The sequence below is a fragment of the Ammodytes marinus genome (genome assembly GCF_949987685.1).
Source record: "Ammodytes marinus genome assembly, chromosome: 20".
Classification (NCBI taxonomy): domain Eukaryota; kingdom Metazoa; phylum Chordata; class Actinopteri; order Uranoscopiformes; family Ammodytidae; genus Ammodytes; species Ammodytes marinus.
In genome coordinates, this window is record NC_137224.1 from 611,459 (window position 1) to 626,458 (window position 15,000).

The window sequence follows — 15,000 nt, forward strand, 5'->3', positions numbered from 1 at the left end:
TCTATATGTATATCTATCTATATGTATATCTATCTATATGTATATCCGTATGCTGTCTGAGCAATCCTATAGGGAGGAGATAGGACCGGCATAGTTAATATCAAAACGCACACATTTTTTATTCCTATAGGGAAACAGATACTAGCACACAGTTACTATCAAACCATAATGACACATAGCTTAGTAAAGTGTGTGAATACTCCTTATTTAATTAACTCTGTGTGTGAGACGTGAGTCCGTATGCTGTCTGGGCAATCCTATAGGGAGGAGATAATAGTATAGTTAATATAATACCTTAGTGAAATGCTGTCTGGGCAATCCTATAGCATCATGCAGCATGTTGTGATCGTGGGGGACTGGGAGGGAGATGGACATAACCAGAGGCAGATTGTAGGAGACATTACTCAGGGGTGTGTGTGTGTGTGTGTGTGTGTGTGTGTGTGTGTGTGTGTGTGTCCTCAAAAAGCATGGAATAAAAAAAATTCCAAACATAATTTTCTCAGCATGTTGTGATCGTGGGGGACCGGGAGGGAGATGGACATAACCAGAGGCGGACTGTAGGAGACATTACTCTGTTGTTTTAATGAAACATGTAATGAAGGGACAGATCCACCCCGAGTGACTGCAGCAGACGCCCTATGATGACATCTCTAGCATCATGAAAACAACAAGTATGTGTGTCCTAATACTTCACAGATATAAGACAGAAACAGGGGCTTCTAAGTGTGTGTGTGTGTGTGAGAGTGTGTGAGTGAGTGAGTGAGTGAGTGAGTGAGTGAGTGAGTGAGTGAGTGAGTGAGTGAGTGAGTGAGTGAGTGAGTGAGTGAGTGAGTGAGTGAGTGAGTGAGTGAGTGAGTGAGTGAGTGAGTGAGTGAGTGAGTGAGTGAGTGAGTGAATGTGTGAGTGAGTGAGTGAGTGAGTGAGTGAGTGTGTGTGTGGGGGGGGGGGAGGAGGGATAGTTGGCCCTTAAAGGGGGTAGTGGACCCTCAAAAAGCATGGAATACAAAAATGTGTTGTTGCTTTTCCTAAGTTGTACGCATCATACATAAGTATGAAATGGTTGATTAAATAGATCAGTTCACGCGGGTGAGCTGTAAGAGTCCGTCCCAGTAACCTTTGACCGCCAAAATGGAGTGGACATTTTTTCAAAGTTTGAAGAATATCCCACAAAGTGTTCATGAAATATTGTTGATACAGACAACCTGCAAACATAATACTTCAGGTCTTTGGCTATCGCTGCTGGGGGAGTGGCATAAAAATAATAGAATAATTAGAAAATTGTTATTATCTCATTGAACCTGCAGTGTGTAGAATATTGGGTTATATTTCCCAGCAGATTTTGTAGAAAGTAATTATAATATCCATAAGTATGTTTAATTTATTGCATAATAGCTGAAACAAATGTTTTGAATTCTTTTTTTTTTTCTTAGAAAGGGTCTCATATATGTCCATATTTCTGCATATTTTGGACCAAGGCCTAGTGCCGCCATCTTGAAAGTGTCATAGTTGGAATGTCATCAGGTGCATTGTTTGAAATTTAGAATTGTTCTTGTCCTTGAAGGCCAGTGTAGCTTCTGTTATTATTCTAAAGGGTTGGGGTTACCCAGGGAGCGTTGCATTCTAGAACTTTGTAGAACTTTCTTGATGATGTCATATTACACACTGAACCTTTAAGACTATGCACAGTGCACACACAGGGCTTTTAACTCACTGTCAGTGGAGGAAGGTCATCACTCATGTAGGAGTCTCCTATGAATGGAGGCTCCGTGGTCCCTGCGGCTTTCTGTGTGGGCTGCTGGGGCTTCAGTGTGGGGACTTTGGGCTTCAGTGTGGGGCCTTTGGGCTTCTGTGTGGGGCCTTTGGGCTTCTGTGTGGGGCCTTTGGGCTTCTGTGTGGGGCCTTTGGGCTTCAGTGTGGGGCCTGTGCTGGTTCTGATAGGGGTTTCATTCAGACCTTTTCCACTGGCCTTTAAGATGTTCAGGTTAAGGCTCTGTGTGTGTGGGGCTTCTGTGGAGGCAAGACAATTTTGTTAACATGTCTGGAAGGCGAAATGTGAGTGAGTGAGTGAGTGAGTGAGTGAGTGAGTGAGTGAGTGAGTGAGTGAGTGAGTGAGTGAGTGAGTGAGTGAGTGAGTGAGTGAGTGAGTGAGTGAGTGAGTGAGTGAGTGAGTGAGTGAGTGAGTGTCTGTCTGTCTGTCTGTCTATCTGTGTGTGTGTCTGTGTGTCACATTTTGTGTATACAAAGGCAACTCAAAAACTCAGTGGTTCAAACAATTGTTAAACTGGGCTATACAAATCAATTTAACACCGTTCAAAGAAGACATGATAAACATATACAGTTTAGTAAGATTTCACATTCGACCGATGTTAAAACACTTACTGGAGGTTTGAGCCTGTGCAGTGGGAGTGTGTGTGGTGCGTGTGTGTTGGTACAGAGCAGTGGATTGTGGGTAAACGGTGGCATTAGGGGTCCATCGGTCAGTGTTGCCTTTTCTGTCCGGACTAGACTCTTCAGAATCACCAGAGACACTGCAACAAAAAAGATAAATGTACAATAAATGTTACGGGGGGGGGGTTGGCATTTGGAGATTGATACACAGCTCTGGGAAAAATTAAGAGACCAGTTCAAATGTTTAGAGTCTCTCGTTTTACTATTTATAGGCATATGTTTGAGTAGAATGAACATTTTGGTTTTATAATATAAACTACTGACAACATTTCTACCAAATTCCCCCCAAATGCATTGACATGTAACAGCAAACGAGACCATCAGTGCACAGAACGCAATTTTTATATAGTTTTTCTTAGTGCCTTTGTCATGGGTATACGCTCACCCAGGAACAACAGCTGGCGTGGTAAAAACTAAATAAAAATGTGTAGAGACTGTGTCTGTGGCTTAAAAACATGTATACATAATTTGGGTGAACCAAACCTTTAATTACATTTTTTTAAGCAGACACCCAAAAATGCAAATATGGCGACATGCATTGGGCGGATCTGAGTTTCTGTGGTTTAATACGTTGATTTATGAGTAACAGTATTTCTTGGGAAAGTCAATAGAAGAGGGTGAGGCTGCAATGTGCCTCAAGGCCTGGCATCTATTATTAACTTTAATGAAACCCAATGGAGGAGAATCAGAGTAAACAGTCCATGCGTTTCCATGGCACAACTAGATTGGATTATCACATATATCGAACAAGACACTCGAACGGACCGTGTCACTTGTCTGAGTATACATGGCCTTTCAGAAAATCGGATAAATGTCCGATGCATGGCTGTCTCCACTATGCTAGGTGGCGCTGTAGCCCTTTCAACCATGCTTTCAACAAGTGGTTTTAGAGCCACGTCCGGTTCTCTTCCGTCAATAACCCATGGTGTATCACGCGCAGGCACACAAGCACAGAACGAGAAGTCCGATATGCGATATCCGATCCCTGTATACATGCAGAGAGAAAGCCGACAATGAACGAATTATCTAGGTGTTCTTATCCGACTTCTCTTGTCCGTTATTGTGCCGATTTGTGTCCGAAGTAGATCGGATAAAGGTGTTTACATGCAGTTTAAAAGTCCTGTTGAGGTCTTATTCGTTTAGTTATCCGATTATGAGTCTGCATGTAAACGCACTGAGTGTTGCAATCCAACTCTCCAAATGTCTGTGTACATTCTTCAATTTTATTTTTTTACCTTTATTTCTACAGGTAAATCCCATTGAGACCGGAGACTCTTTTGCAAGGGAGACCTGTTTTCCTTTCCCACGTTACCATTCACACACACATTCACACATCGATAGCAGCAGGCTAACTATCCACATTCACACGAGGCAAGGTGGGTGGAGTGTCTTGCCCAAGGACACAACAACCATGACACAAGTGGCAGGGCGGGGATCGAAACGCAAACCGTTGGCACCTACCGCTCCAGTACCTAATAACATCAAATGCAACAGTGATTCAACACAAAAGAATACGGGCTAGGAATGACCTATTTTAACCCCGCATACAATATGAAAACATTTCAACCGTCATGCAGTTGGGAGGAAATTGGCTGGGGAAATCACCACAAGGCATTGTACAGTTAGAAAAAGCAAACAGTCCATTTTTTCTCTGGAAACATGCTGTCATTATGCTTTTATTTGAATATCTATGTTGCAGACAGCTTTCAATGTCTGTACTTCCAGTGGAGGGAAACAAGAATGTTCCTCTTATGACTATAATCTATCTCTGTGTCTCTTTCTTGCTATCTCTGCCTCTGTCCCTGCAAACCAGGAGCAGTAATTGAGTCTTTTGAGGCCCCAAGTTGCCATGAGCCCTGTGTTGTGGTTGCTTACTTGGCTCTGTTATTCACAAGCAAACCACAGTGTACTGTATGGTGTTAACCCTTCAAAACAGTCACCCCACTATATATGCTGCTTTCATATGTGTAAAGATGTGTAGGGTATTTATTTGACCCTAAACAGGGAACCTACAATGAGTTAAAAGTACAATGTGTAATAAAGGAGAATTTTAGAGTCATCTAGTGGTGAGATTCTAGATGTCAACGCTCCCTTGCTATCCCCTCCCCCTTTGGGAGAATTTACAGAAGCTACGGTGGCCTTCAAGGACAAGAAGCTATAGTTACTAAAGATGGCATCATCCACCACTGTCTTGTCACAAAGTCTTTCCACAATATCAAGTGATGAGGTGAAGATGTATTTAGTTATTTATTCAAAGAGGAGACAGTGTGTCAGTGTGGAATCTTTTCAGGGCAGCTGCGCGCACACACACACACACACACACACACACACACACACACACACACACACACACACACACACAGACGCACACAGACACACACAGACACACACACAGCTGAACTTTTACTCTGTCATTTTACCTTTTAGCCTAAAAACGGAAAATTCTTCCACATAGTTATTTTCAACCCCAAAGTCTTCAGATTACAGAATAGCTTTTAAAAAATGACAGGCCTACAAGTCCAAACCTCCAACCCTCCATTTACACCACACACACACACACACACACACACACACACACACACACACACACACACACACACACACACACACTTAGTGTCTTTATATGTCTGGAACAGGAGCTTTTGGGGGTCAGCCATCTTTCCCATTTCTTTAATGCATCTTATCTGGACAGCCGAGCTTTTTAAAACCTGGAGCGCTGCCCGTTATGACACAAGCTAACGTTTCACAAGCGCGTGTAAAAAGACCTCCATTAGTGCAGCCCCAGTGCTCTGTGTGTGTGTGTGTGTGTGTGTGTGTGTCTCTCATTGTGTCTTTGTATGTGTGCGTCTGCCAGCCTGTGTGTGCGTGTGTTTGTGTGTCAATGCGTATGTGTGTGCTGTGTGTGCTGTGTGTGTCTCTCTCATTTTGTGTGTGTGTCTCTCTCTCTCTTTGTGTGTGTGTGTGCGTGCTTGAGACAGTCTAAGTGTCTGAGGTTGTGTGTGTGTGTGTGTGTCTGTCTGTGTGAGACAGTGTGAGTGTGTGTGTTTCTGCCTCTGTGTGTGTGTGTGTGTGTGTGTGTGTGTGTGTGTGTGTGTGTGTGTGTGTGTGTGTGTGTGTCTCCTTTGTTTAAACCACAATGATAGAACTAGAGGGGGAATAAGTGCTGGTTACAGAAATAACCCACAGGACTTTTTATACCACGGACTCATGACCCAAGAGTTTAACCCTTAAATGTCCTCATCCTAAATATAAGCTCCTCTTCTGTCTGTGAGTAAGGGTCTTCTGGATACCATTATATATATATATATATATATATATATATATATATATATATATATATATATATATATACAGTAAAATAAATAGGCCTACAATATATACAGTATATACAGTTCTGTAAAAAATGAAGAGACCAGTCTGGATTTTTCTTCAATCTTCATCTCTACATTACTTAATGAAAATGCTCTTTAATGACAATATTTTTGGGGTGAATTGAAGATGGACAGGAAATAAGGAAAAATAAAACAGGCCTACGTGCAAATCTGCAGGTGCAACGTTTGGTGCAGGGCGTGAGCCAGACAGACACCACACCTCAGCACACTCCTCAGGAACTCTTTTAATTAACTTGATAAACGTCATGAGATCCAACGCTTACAGGAAATAAGAAAGAAAAAAATAACATGCCTACGTGCCTTGCCAGTGCCGACACAAACAGCTGTCATAGCCTCGCCTCATCGCAAACTGACATTGAACTAAACATTAGTATCTAAAGCCTGTGACACACTCCGCGAGAAGAAAGAACAAAGTTCTCGGTGACAGAGCTGCAAGAAGAAAATGATGTCATTTTCTTTTCGCAAAATGAAAAAAATGACCATGTTAACCAATGGTACAGTTGAATGTGTGTTGTAAACGTGCGTAACTTATCATACAAAGTGCCTCCACCCCTTACTCCCCAATCTGACCCTCCCAGACTTTCTGTTACACTGCTGTGGTGAGAGATAAACTAAGTCATAGCAGCATCATCACTAACAAGTTCCTTATATATAGTGCCTTGACATTTTGAGTTTTGCTGACTTTTTCATTTAAAAAGGAGCACTATGGGGGGGGGGGGAGGGGCGGGGTAAGGCAATCCAAGCCATGCAGCAGACCCGGGTTAGAATCCAGCCCGGGTCGTTCTCTGCATGTCATTCCCCTCTCTGACACATTTCAACTCTGTCTCTACAAACTGTCTAATAAAGCATAAAAATTCCCAAAAAAAAGGTACACTATGTAACTGGATGGTTAGGTTTTGATTCAAGGGTTTCATTTTGCCGGATACGACACACACACACACACACACACACACACACACACACACACACACACACACACACACACACACACACACACACACACACACACACACACACACACACACACACACACACACACACACACACACACACACACACACACACACACACACACACACACACACACACACACACACACACACACACACACACACACACACACACACACACACACACACACACACACACACACACACACACACACACACACACACACACACACACACACACACACACACACACACACACACACACACACACACACACACACACACACACACACACACACACACACACACACACACACACACACACACACACACACACACACACACACACACACACACACACACACACACACACACACACACACACACACACACACACACACACACACACACTATTAATGGTAAAGATTAATAGGTCATATACGCCTATCTTGTGTGTCTGTCTCTCAGACCCTAGGTCAGCCTTGGAGCCTGTTAGGAGACACTTAGGTCAGTTGTATAGATAAAGTCTCATCTCCATAGACGAATGTTATGGTTCACTGTGTTCAGCTCTGAACCAAAACATTGGTACGCTTGGTGCCCGAGCCGGGGAGGTGTTAGAGATAGCGCGAGGTTAATACACAGCTCTAAGCATGAGTTTGGCAGAATTGAAGTGCAAGTCACAAGAGTTGCAGTCCGGTTCTCCTTGGCCAAGTCTGTAATAAATATCGCTTCATAATTCATCCAAGTCTCCTGAAATATTCTTCCACCTGAGTTGACCTCCAACCTTAACAGAACTTCCATCACAAAGTGTATTGAGTTTCATTACTTTTTTTTTAATTACCTTTTATTTCTACAGGTAAATCCCATTGAGGCCCGAAGACTCTTTTTCAAGGGGAGACCTGTTTTGCTTTCCCACGTTACCATTCACACACACACATTCATACACCGATAGCAGGCTCACTATCGACATTCACACGAGGCAAGGTGGGTGAAGTGTCTTGCCCAAGGACACAACAACCATGATACTAGTGGCAGGGCGGGGATCGAACCACCAACCCTTCGATCATTGGCCGACCCGCTCTACCATCTGAGCCACAGTCGCCCCATAAAGTGTATTAATAAGTTTTCATATCCACAAAGTCGTCACGAAGATCGAAGGAAATGGTAAATGGACTCCACTTATACAGCTCTTTTCCCTGGTTTTTCACAGACCCAAAGCGCTTTACATTGTTTTGTATACATTCACCCAATCACACACACATTCATACACCGATAGCAGCAGCAGCTACCACGCAGGGTGCAAGCTAACTATCGGGAGCAATTCGGGGTTCAATGTCTTGCCCAGGGACACTTCGACATGTGGCGGGTAGGCGGGGGATCGAACCTCCGACCCTGCACTCCAGAGGCGACCTCCCTACCCACTTCGCCACTACCGCCCCGTACAGGAACAGTACAAGAATCACAAAGCTGGATATTAAGTGTAAAACGTTACGGGCCATTGGCAGAGTATGTTTGCTTAAAGATGCTGAGAAAGATAAGGTGGGCGTATCAGTCAATGTATTAGATTACAGATATAAGATTAATATTACACAGAGTTGACTTTCAAATATTTGTTAAAGGACTGGTCTTTCTCAGCATCTTTAAACAAACTTACTCTGCCAATGGCCCGTAACGTTTGAAACTTAATATCCAGCTTTGTGATTCTTGTACTGTTCCTTCGATCTTCGTGACGACTTTGTGGGTAGTAATGAAACTTATTAATACACTTTATGGGGCGACTGTGTCTCAGTTGGTAGAGCGGGTCGGCCAATGATCAAAGGGTTGGTGGTTCGATCCCCGCCCTGCCACTTGTATCATGGTTGTTGTGTCCTTGGGCAAGACACTTCACCCACCTTGCCTCGTGTGAATGTCGATAGTGAGCCTGCTATCGGTGTATGAATGTTTGTGTGAATGGTAACGTGGGAAAGGAAAACGGGTCTCCCCTTGAAAAAGAGTCTTCGGTCTCAATGGGATTTACCTGTAGAAATAAAAGGTAATTAAAAAAAAAGTAATGAAACTCAATACACTTTGTGATGGAAGTTCTGTTAAGGTTGGAGGTCAACTCAGGTGGAAGAATATTTCAGGAGACTTGGATGAATTATGAAGCAATATTTATTACAGACTTGGCCAAGGAGAACCGGACTGCAACTCTTGTGACTTGCACTTCAATTCTGACAAACTCATGCTTAGAGCTGTGTATTAACCTCGCGCTATCTCTACCACCTCCCCGGCTCAGGCACCAAGCGTACCAATGTTTTGGTTCAGAGCTGAACACAGTGAACCATAACATTCTGGAGTAGAAGGAGATGAGACTTTATCTATACAACTGACCTAAGTGTCTCCTAACAGGCTCCAAGGCTGACCTAGAGTCTGAGAGACATGACACACAAGATAGGCATATATGACCTATTAATCTTTACCATTAATATTGTGTGTGTGTGTGTGTGTGTGTGTGTGTGTGTGTGTGTGTGTGTGTGTGTGTGTGTGTGTGTGTGTGTGTGTGTGTGTGTGTGTGAGAGGACTGGCCTGGGAACACCTCGGGATTTTTTTTATTTTTTTTTACTTTTCTTCATTCTTATGTCTTGTCTGTTGTTGTTTTGTTTGTTTACTTGTTGTTAAAAAAAACAGTGTCGGTTGTATTAGTCTGTCATTTTGTCTGTCATTGTCTGAGTCGTCTGGGACAGGTCTACTTAGGGCACACTCACACTAGTGCCATTTGCCTGTTCCGTGCTCAGCACGATTCAGCACGATTCCCCCCTCTCCCTACTCCCCCCCGCAGGCCCATGCTCACACTGCTCGTGGCCTGGGCACACTTGCACCTTGCCTACGTCACCGTGCGCGTTTAGGATTTGGAACGTAGTCTTGTAGGCTATACGACTGTTTGTGAATATTTTCATCCGGCCAAAGTTGCATCAAATATTCCACTTCCACATTAGAGCAACGAGAATCCTTAAGCTATTGTTTTTTTTTTTTTTAAATGTAGCCTTGACGTAATAGGTCGCGGTGGACAGTCTCATATTTGTGCAGCACGCTGTTTATTATTAATATAACGGCCCGTCATCAGACCATACACCGGATGGTTTTATACACACACACATCGCTCCATCAAATCCAAGTCAGAACTTTTTGTATGGGCAGAGATCGTTTTTTTAAGTGTCTTTATAAAGTTTCTTGTTAAACCTTAGTGTAGGCTACTGTTTCCTTATCACCGGGCCGCGGTGTGTTGTTTTGGGTGCGTCTCCACCGCCATGCGTAAAGGCAGTATTATGACAGCTGACGGGAGGAAAAAGAAAAAAATCATCTGACGAACGTGAGTAAACACGAAAACCTTTTTGCTTTGCTTTCTGCGCTCACCTATTTAGCGCTCTCCCTCTTTTATTAGCCCACACCTAGGCCTACACACACGTTAATTCTCACACATTTTATGTAGCTACAAGTCCAAGTGGTGGGCAATTCTGGTGCCGACTAGTAAGGCAGCGGACGTTAACGGACTATGCATCCTTAATAAATTCACGTCAGGAACGCCGCCTGTGCGCTTGCTTGTGCGCGTGTCATCTCATTAGCATCTGTACTTTGGCCACGGCACACCTCTCCCAGGTGTGCCGTGGCCAAGGGGCTGTTCCGTGCTGGAATACAAGTTGGCGTGGTCACACTAGCCAAACGTTCTAGACTTTAGTATGCAAATGAGCTTTGGCACGGGGCCGCGGCCCTAGTGTGAGTGGCCCCTTACAGTCCCTAGAGTTAGGACTAAACAAGGAGAAGCAGCTTTTAGTTATTATGCACCAAATATCTGGAACAAACTCCCAGAAAACTTGAGGTCTGCTGCAACTCTCAGCTCCTTTAAATCGAGTCTGAAGACTTTTTTGTTTCCATTTTAACCTGTACTTTTTATTTTATTTGCTTCTTTCATTCGCTTTTAAATGTTTTATAATGTGTTTTATGTATTCTAATCTTGCCCCTGTAAAGCACTTTGAGTGGCCTTGTGTCTGAATTGTGCTATAGAAATAAACTTGCCTTGCCTTGAGTCTGTATGTATTTGTGCTTATATATTAAATGTTCCAGATTGCAAGACAAATTCCCCTTGGGGCAATAAAGGTCTATCTCATCTAATTTCAAAATAATTATGCAAAACAATAATTGACTGACCTTCCGGTTGCTTGTGTGATCCCAGCTTGTATTCTCCTCAGTGGTTCTATGGACCAGGACATCGGTCGCTCCAGATGAACACACAGTGTGTAGACACACAGCAGGCACAGCAGCGTACACACACCCAGCACAAGCCGCCTCCGCAGAGCCATGGTTACTGCCGGGTGTGTGTGTGTGTGTCTGTGTGTGTGTGTGAGTGAGCTCCTGCTGCTCTACACACCAGCTGACAGGGCATCACAATATCAGGAAATCTAAAGAAAAAAAAAATAATTAGATTGAAGTTATATTTTTTGTGTTGAGGGTCTTTTGACCTTTAAATGATCTAAAAAAATAAACTGAAATGTCTAATGTTACTAATCAAAAAAGTTCAACAATTGAATACGAAAGATAGAGAGAGAGAGAGACAGACAGACAGACAGACAGACAGACAGACAGACAGACAGACAGACAGACAGACAGACAGACAGACAGACAGACAGACAGACAGACAGACAGACAGACAGACAGACAGACAGACAGACAGACAGACAGACAGACAGAGAGACAGACAGACAGAGACAGACAGACAGAGAGTGTACTGTCAGAATAGTTGGACAAATTGTAACTCGATTCCTTGGCAACATTGTCATTGAAACTTGCATACCAAGAATTTGAATGTATTGAAATGAGACAGAGAGATAGAGAGAGAGAGAGAGAGAGAGAGAGAGAGAGAGAGAGAGAGAGAAAGGAAAGAGAGACAGACAGGGAGAGAGAGAGGGAGAGAGAGAGGGAGAGAGAGACAGAGAGAGAAAGAGAGAGAGAGAGACAGGTAGAGAGAGAGAGAGAGACACACACACACACAGAGAGAGACAGAGACAGAGAGAGAAAAATACAGAGAGAGAGAGAGACACACACACACACAGAGACAGAGGGAGAGAGAGAGAAAGGAAAGAGAGAGAGAGAGACACACACACAGAGGTAGAGAGTGAGAGAGACAGATGAAGAGAAAGAGACAGAGGGAGAGAGAGAGAGAGAGAGAGTGGGAGGGAGAGTTATTAGGGGGGTTTCAGAGGCGAAACTCTATCTTTCAGTGTCAACACACTCCCCAAATAATCCTCATTTAATGAAACCTTGAGTCATGATCTCAGCATCCTGTTACATCCTGAAGTCCGCTCTCTCTCTCTAGCTGACTGAACACGGACAATGACCACGTTTAAAAGCACAATAATACTCCGAAATTAATTGACGATGTTAACACACAGCCTAGGCTCTGTAAACGGGCATTTTGCTAGCTACGACGGGCTCCCCTTGTTTACGTACCCTCTGTTAACATACAGAGTTGGTTTACAGAGCCTAGGTCGGGTATTTACACTAGATTATCTTCCAGCGCACACACAGTACGGACAGGTAGCAGATCATGAGGAGATATTCACTGATTTTTTTTTACATCCTGCAGTCCGCTCTAACTATATCTGACTTAATATAGACAATGCAGGTTTAAAAGCACAATAATATTCTGATATTAACCCCCGTTTTAAAGGTGGAGTCAGTGATTCTGGAGAACGCTTGTGGTCAAAATCACTTTTTAGTCAAATCAGTGAATATCTCCTCATGATCCGCTACCTGTCTGTACTGTGCATGCAAACATGGCATTTTGCTAGCTACGGTGGGCTCCCTTTGTTAAAATACCAGTTTACAGAGCCTAGGTTGTGGATTAACACTGGATTACAGATACTCTAACCTTTATTTCTACAGGTAAATCCCATTGAGACCGAAGACTCTTTTACAAGGGAGACCTGTTTTCCTTTCCCACGTTACCATTCACACACACATTCATACACCGATAGCAGCAGGCTAACTATCGACATTCACACGAGGCAAGGTGGGTGAAGTTGTCTTGCCCAAGGACACAACAACCATGACACAGAGGGCAGGGCGGGGATCGAACCTCCAACCCTTTGATCATCGGCCGACCCGCTCTACCACCTGAGCCACAGTCGCCCCATATACACAGTATGAAGTTTATTTTGATTGGTTTATGAAAAGGTGTAAACGACTCCCCCGCACTCGTTCGGGACTTTTCATTGTGGTTGAGCTGGTTATATGAGCAAGTTTTATGCGGGCTGATAAACTGTTTACAGTTGAAACACTAGTGTCCATATAAACCCTGTACTGTTACTCCTACTGTTGTTTTTGCAAGACGCCTAAAAGTGAAACTATTTATTTTATGACTTCTGCTGTACGTCCAGGTTTTTTTTTCTTAGCAGTAGAATCAACAGCTGAAACATTTCTTGGGATTTTTCTGAGCTCCTGCACCAGTGTCAAGGGGGGGAGGGGGGACACAAGTTCATAAACGCTGCCATACTGAGAAATACAGAGAGAGTTTTGTTTGTTGAGCTGATAGGCTTAATCAACTTTGTGTCAACTCAATTGGCGATGGCTTGAATGTAACCAAAATTCATTTATATGAAAAAAGCTACGCACTATAGCTTTTAATATGAGTGTCCATATAAACTTGTTATGCTACTGCTGTTTTTGCAAGATGCCAAAAAGGGAAACAATGTCTAGCTGCACAAAAACACACACACAGCCACAGGAAATCGGAACAGTCTGTGGTTGGAAATGAAAAAAATATAACTAACAACAATCAGCGGAAACCACACGTCCTCTATCAGGAAACTAGTTCACATGTTGTTCGGCTGTGGTGGAATGTACTAAGACTTTGCTATTGACCTTAAAGGAATACTTCACCCATATAGAACCGGCGTTCTATCATTATAAAATCACTGTTATAATATAATGAATGAGGTTTTTCTTCCCTCAGTCTTCCCTTGGCCCAGCTGTCCTGTTAATCCTAACCCTACATTTTACCATGTGTGATGTCACGCGTGGGAAAATGTAAGGGTTAGACAGTGAGACCATAAAACACTCTTTCTGCCTTTTTTCTCAGGCTAGGATGAACCGATTTCTAAAATGTTTGCACATTTATACTACATAGGATCTCAGAGTTCAATACACCTTCATATTCCCACCGGTGAAGTAGGTCTTAAAGTTGCCTATATTTGTCATGTATCTTAAGTTTAAGTTTTAGATTTAGTTCTGGGTATTATGACTATTGCCCTCCTACATTTCTACACTAAATTAAGGGGCACTTTACACGGCCACGCAAAACGGTGCATACGCAGAAAAATTTCTGCGGTTGCACTATATCATTTACAGGAAAACAGCAAACGCAAACGCAAACGCAGGCATGAACCGCAGATTTTTGAGATCACCTCCGAGGGAGGATTTTTTGGAAAACTTAACGGTTTTGGTTTCCTGTAAACAGCGAAACCATTTCCCCTGATAACGCTGACGTCACGGCTCCACCCTCACACATGCGCATTGCGTTTGGATATAAATAGGCATGCGCCGTCTTTGTAGGTCCACGTGCGCCAGTTGGAAAACAACAACAACAATGGCGGATCACCGAGCTGTATTCGTTGTGCTCATGGACGTTGTGCTGTTGCTGATGCATTTGTTATCGTGCCACCAATCGCTCCTACAAGCAAATAGGGAAAGAGTTGTGCTCTGCCTGTTTTTCTTGCTAAATAAACGTGTGTCACTTCTATATGCCAGGGACACGGCTCTACATTAAAAAAACACTATCAGCGTGCAGCGGTTAAGTTAGGCTACTGTTCAACAAAAGTAGCATTAAGGCTATGGCTTCACAGTAAAAGCATTTCACTGGCTAAACATTCATAGCATTTCGCTGGACACACGTGAGTTGACTTTTATTTTGAAGTACGCCTAACAGGAAAATATCCGCTCACGAAGCCCCTTCACTATCAGCAAGTCTGCTGTTTTTCCGAGTTCAATGCGGTGAAATAAGAGGACAGAAAGCTTGTCTTTTACAATATTTGTAACCCCAAGCTTACACCAACCGCTTTATGAACGTTAGTGGCATTAATTTTCGGTTACAGTAAGGTTTTATGCATCAAATTGTACCGGAAGAGCTATCTACTAGGCTGTGTCACCGCTGACTATTGGCTTGGCATGGCTGCTAC

The 15,000-nt window shown here is 43.3% G+C and overlaps 1 protein-coding gene across 1 annotated transcript in view; it reads right to left on the reverse strand.

Moving 5' to 3' along the window:
* Positions 1 to 15,000, reverse strand: part of st6galnac (ST6 (alpha-N-acetyl-neuraminyl-2,3-beta-galactosyl-1,3)-N-acetylgalactosaminide alpha-2,6-sialyltransferase) — a 29,722-nt gene that overhangs the window by 11,244 nt on the left and 3,478 nt on the right. The window contains exons 2-4 of the mRNA XM_080048628.1: positions 10,976 to 11,226; positions 2,380 to 2,528; positions 1,712 to 2,007 (exon numbers count right to left, since the gene is read on the reverse strand). Of these exons, the coding sequence (XP_079904754.1) occupies positions 1,712 to 2,007; positions 2,380 to 2,528; positions 10,976 to 11,127 (597 nt within the window). The 5' untranslated portion in view covers positions 11,128 to 11,226. The remainder of the gene's footprint in view (positions 1 to 1,711; positions 2,008 to 2,379; positions 2,529 to 10,975; positions 11,227 to 15,000) is intronic.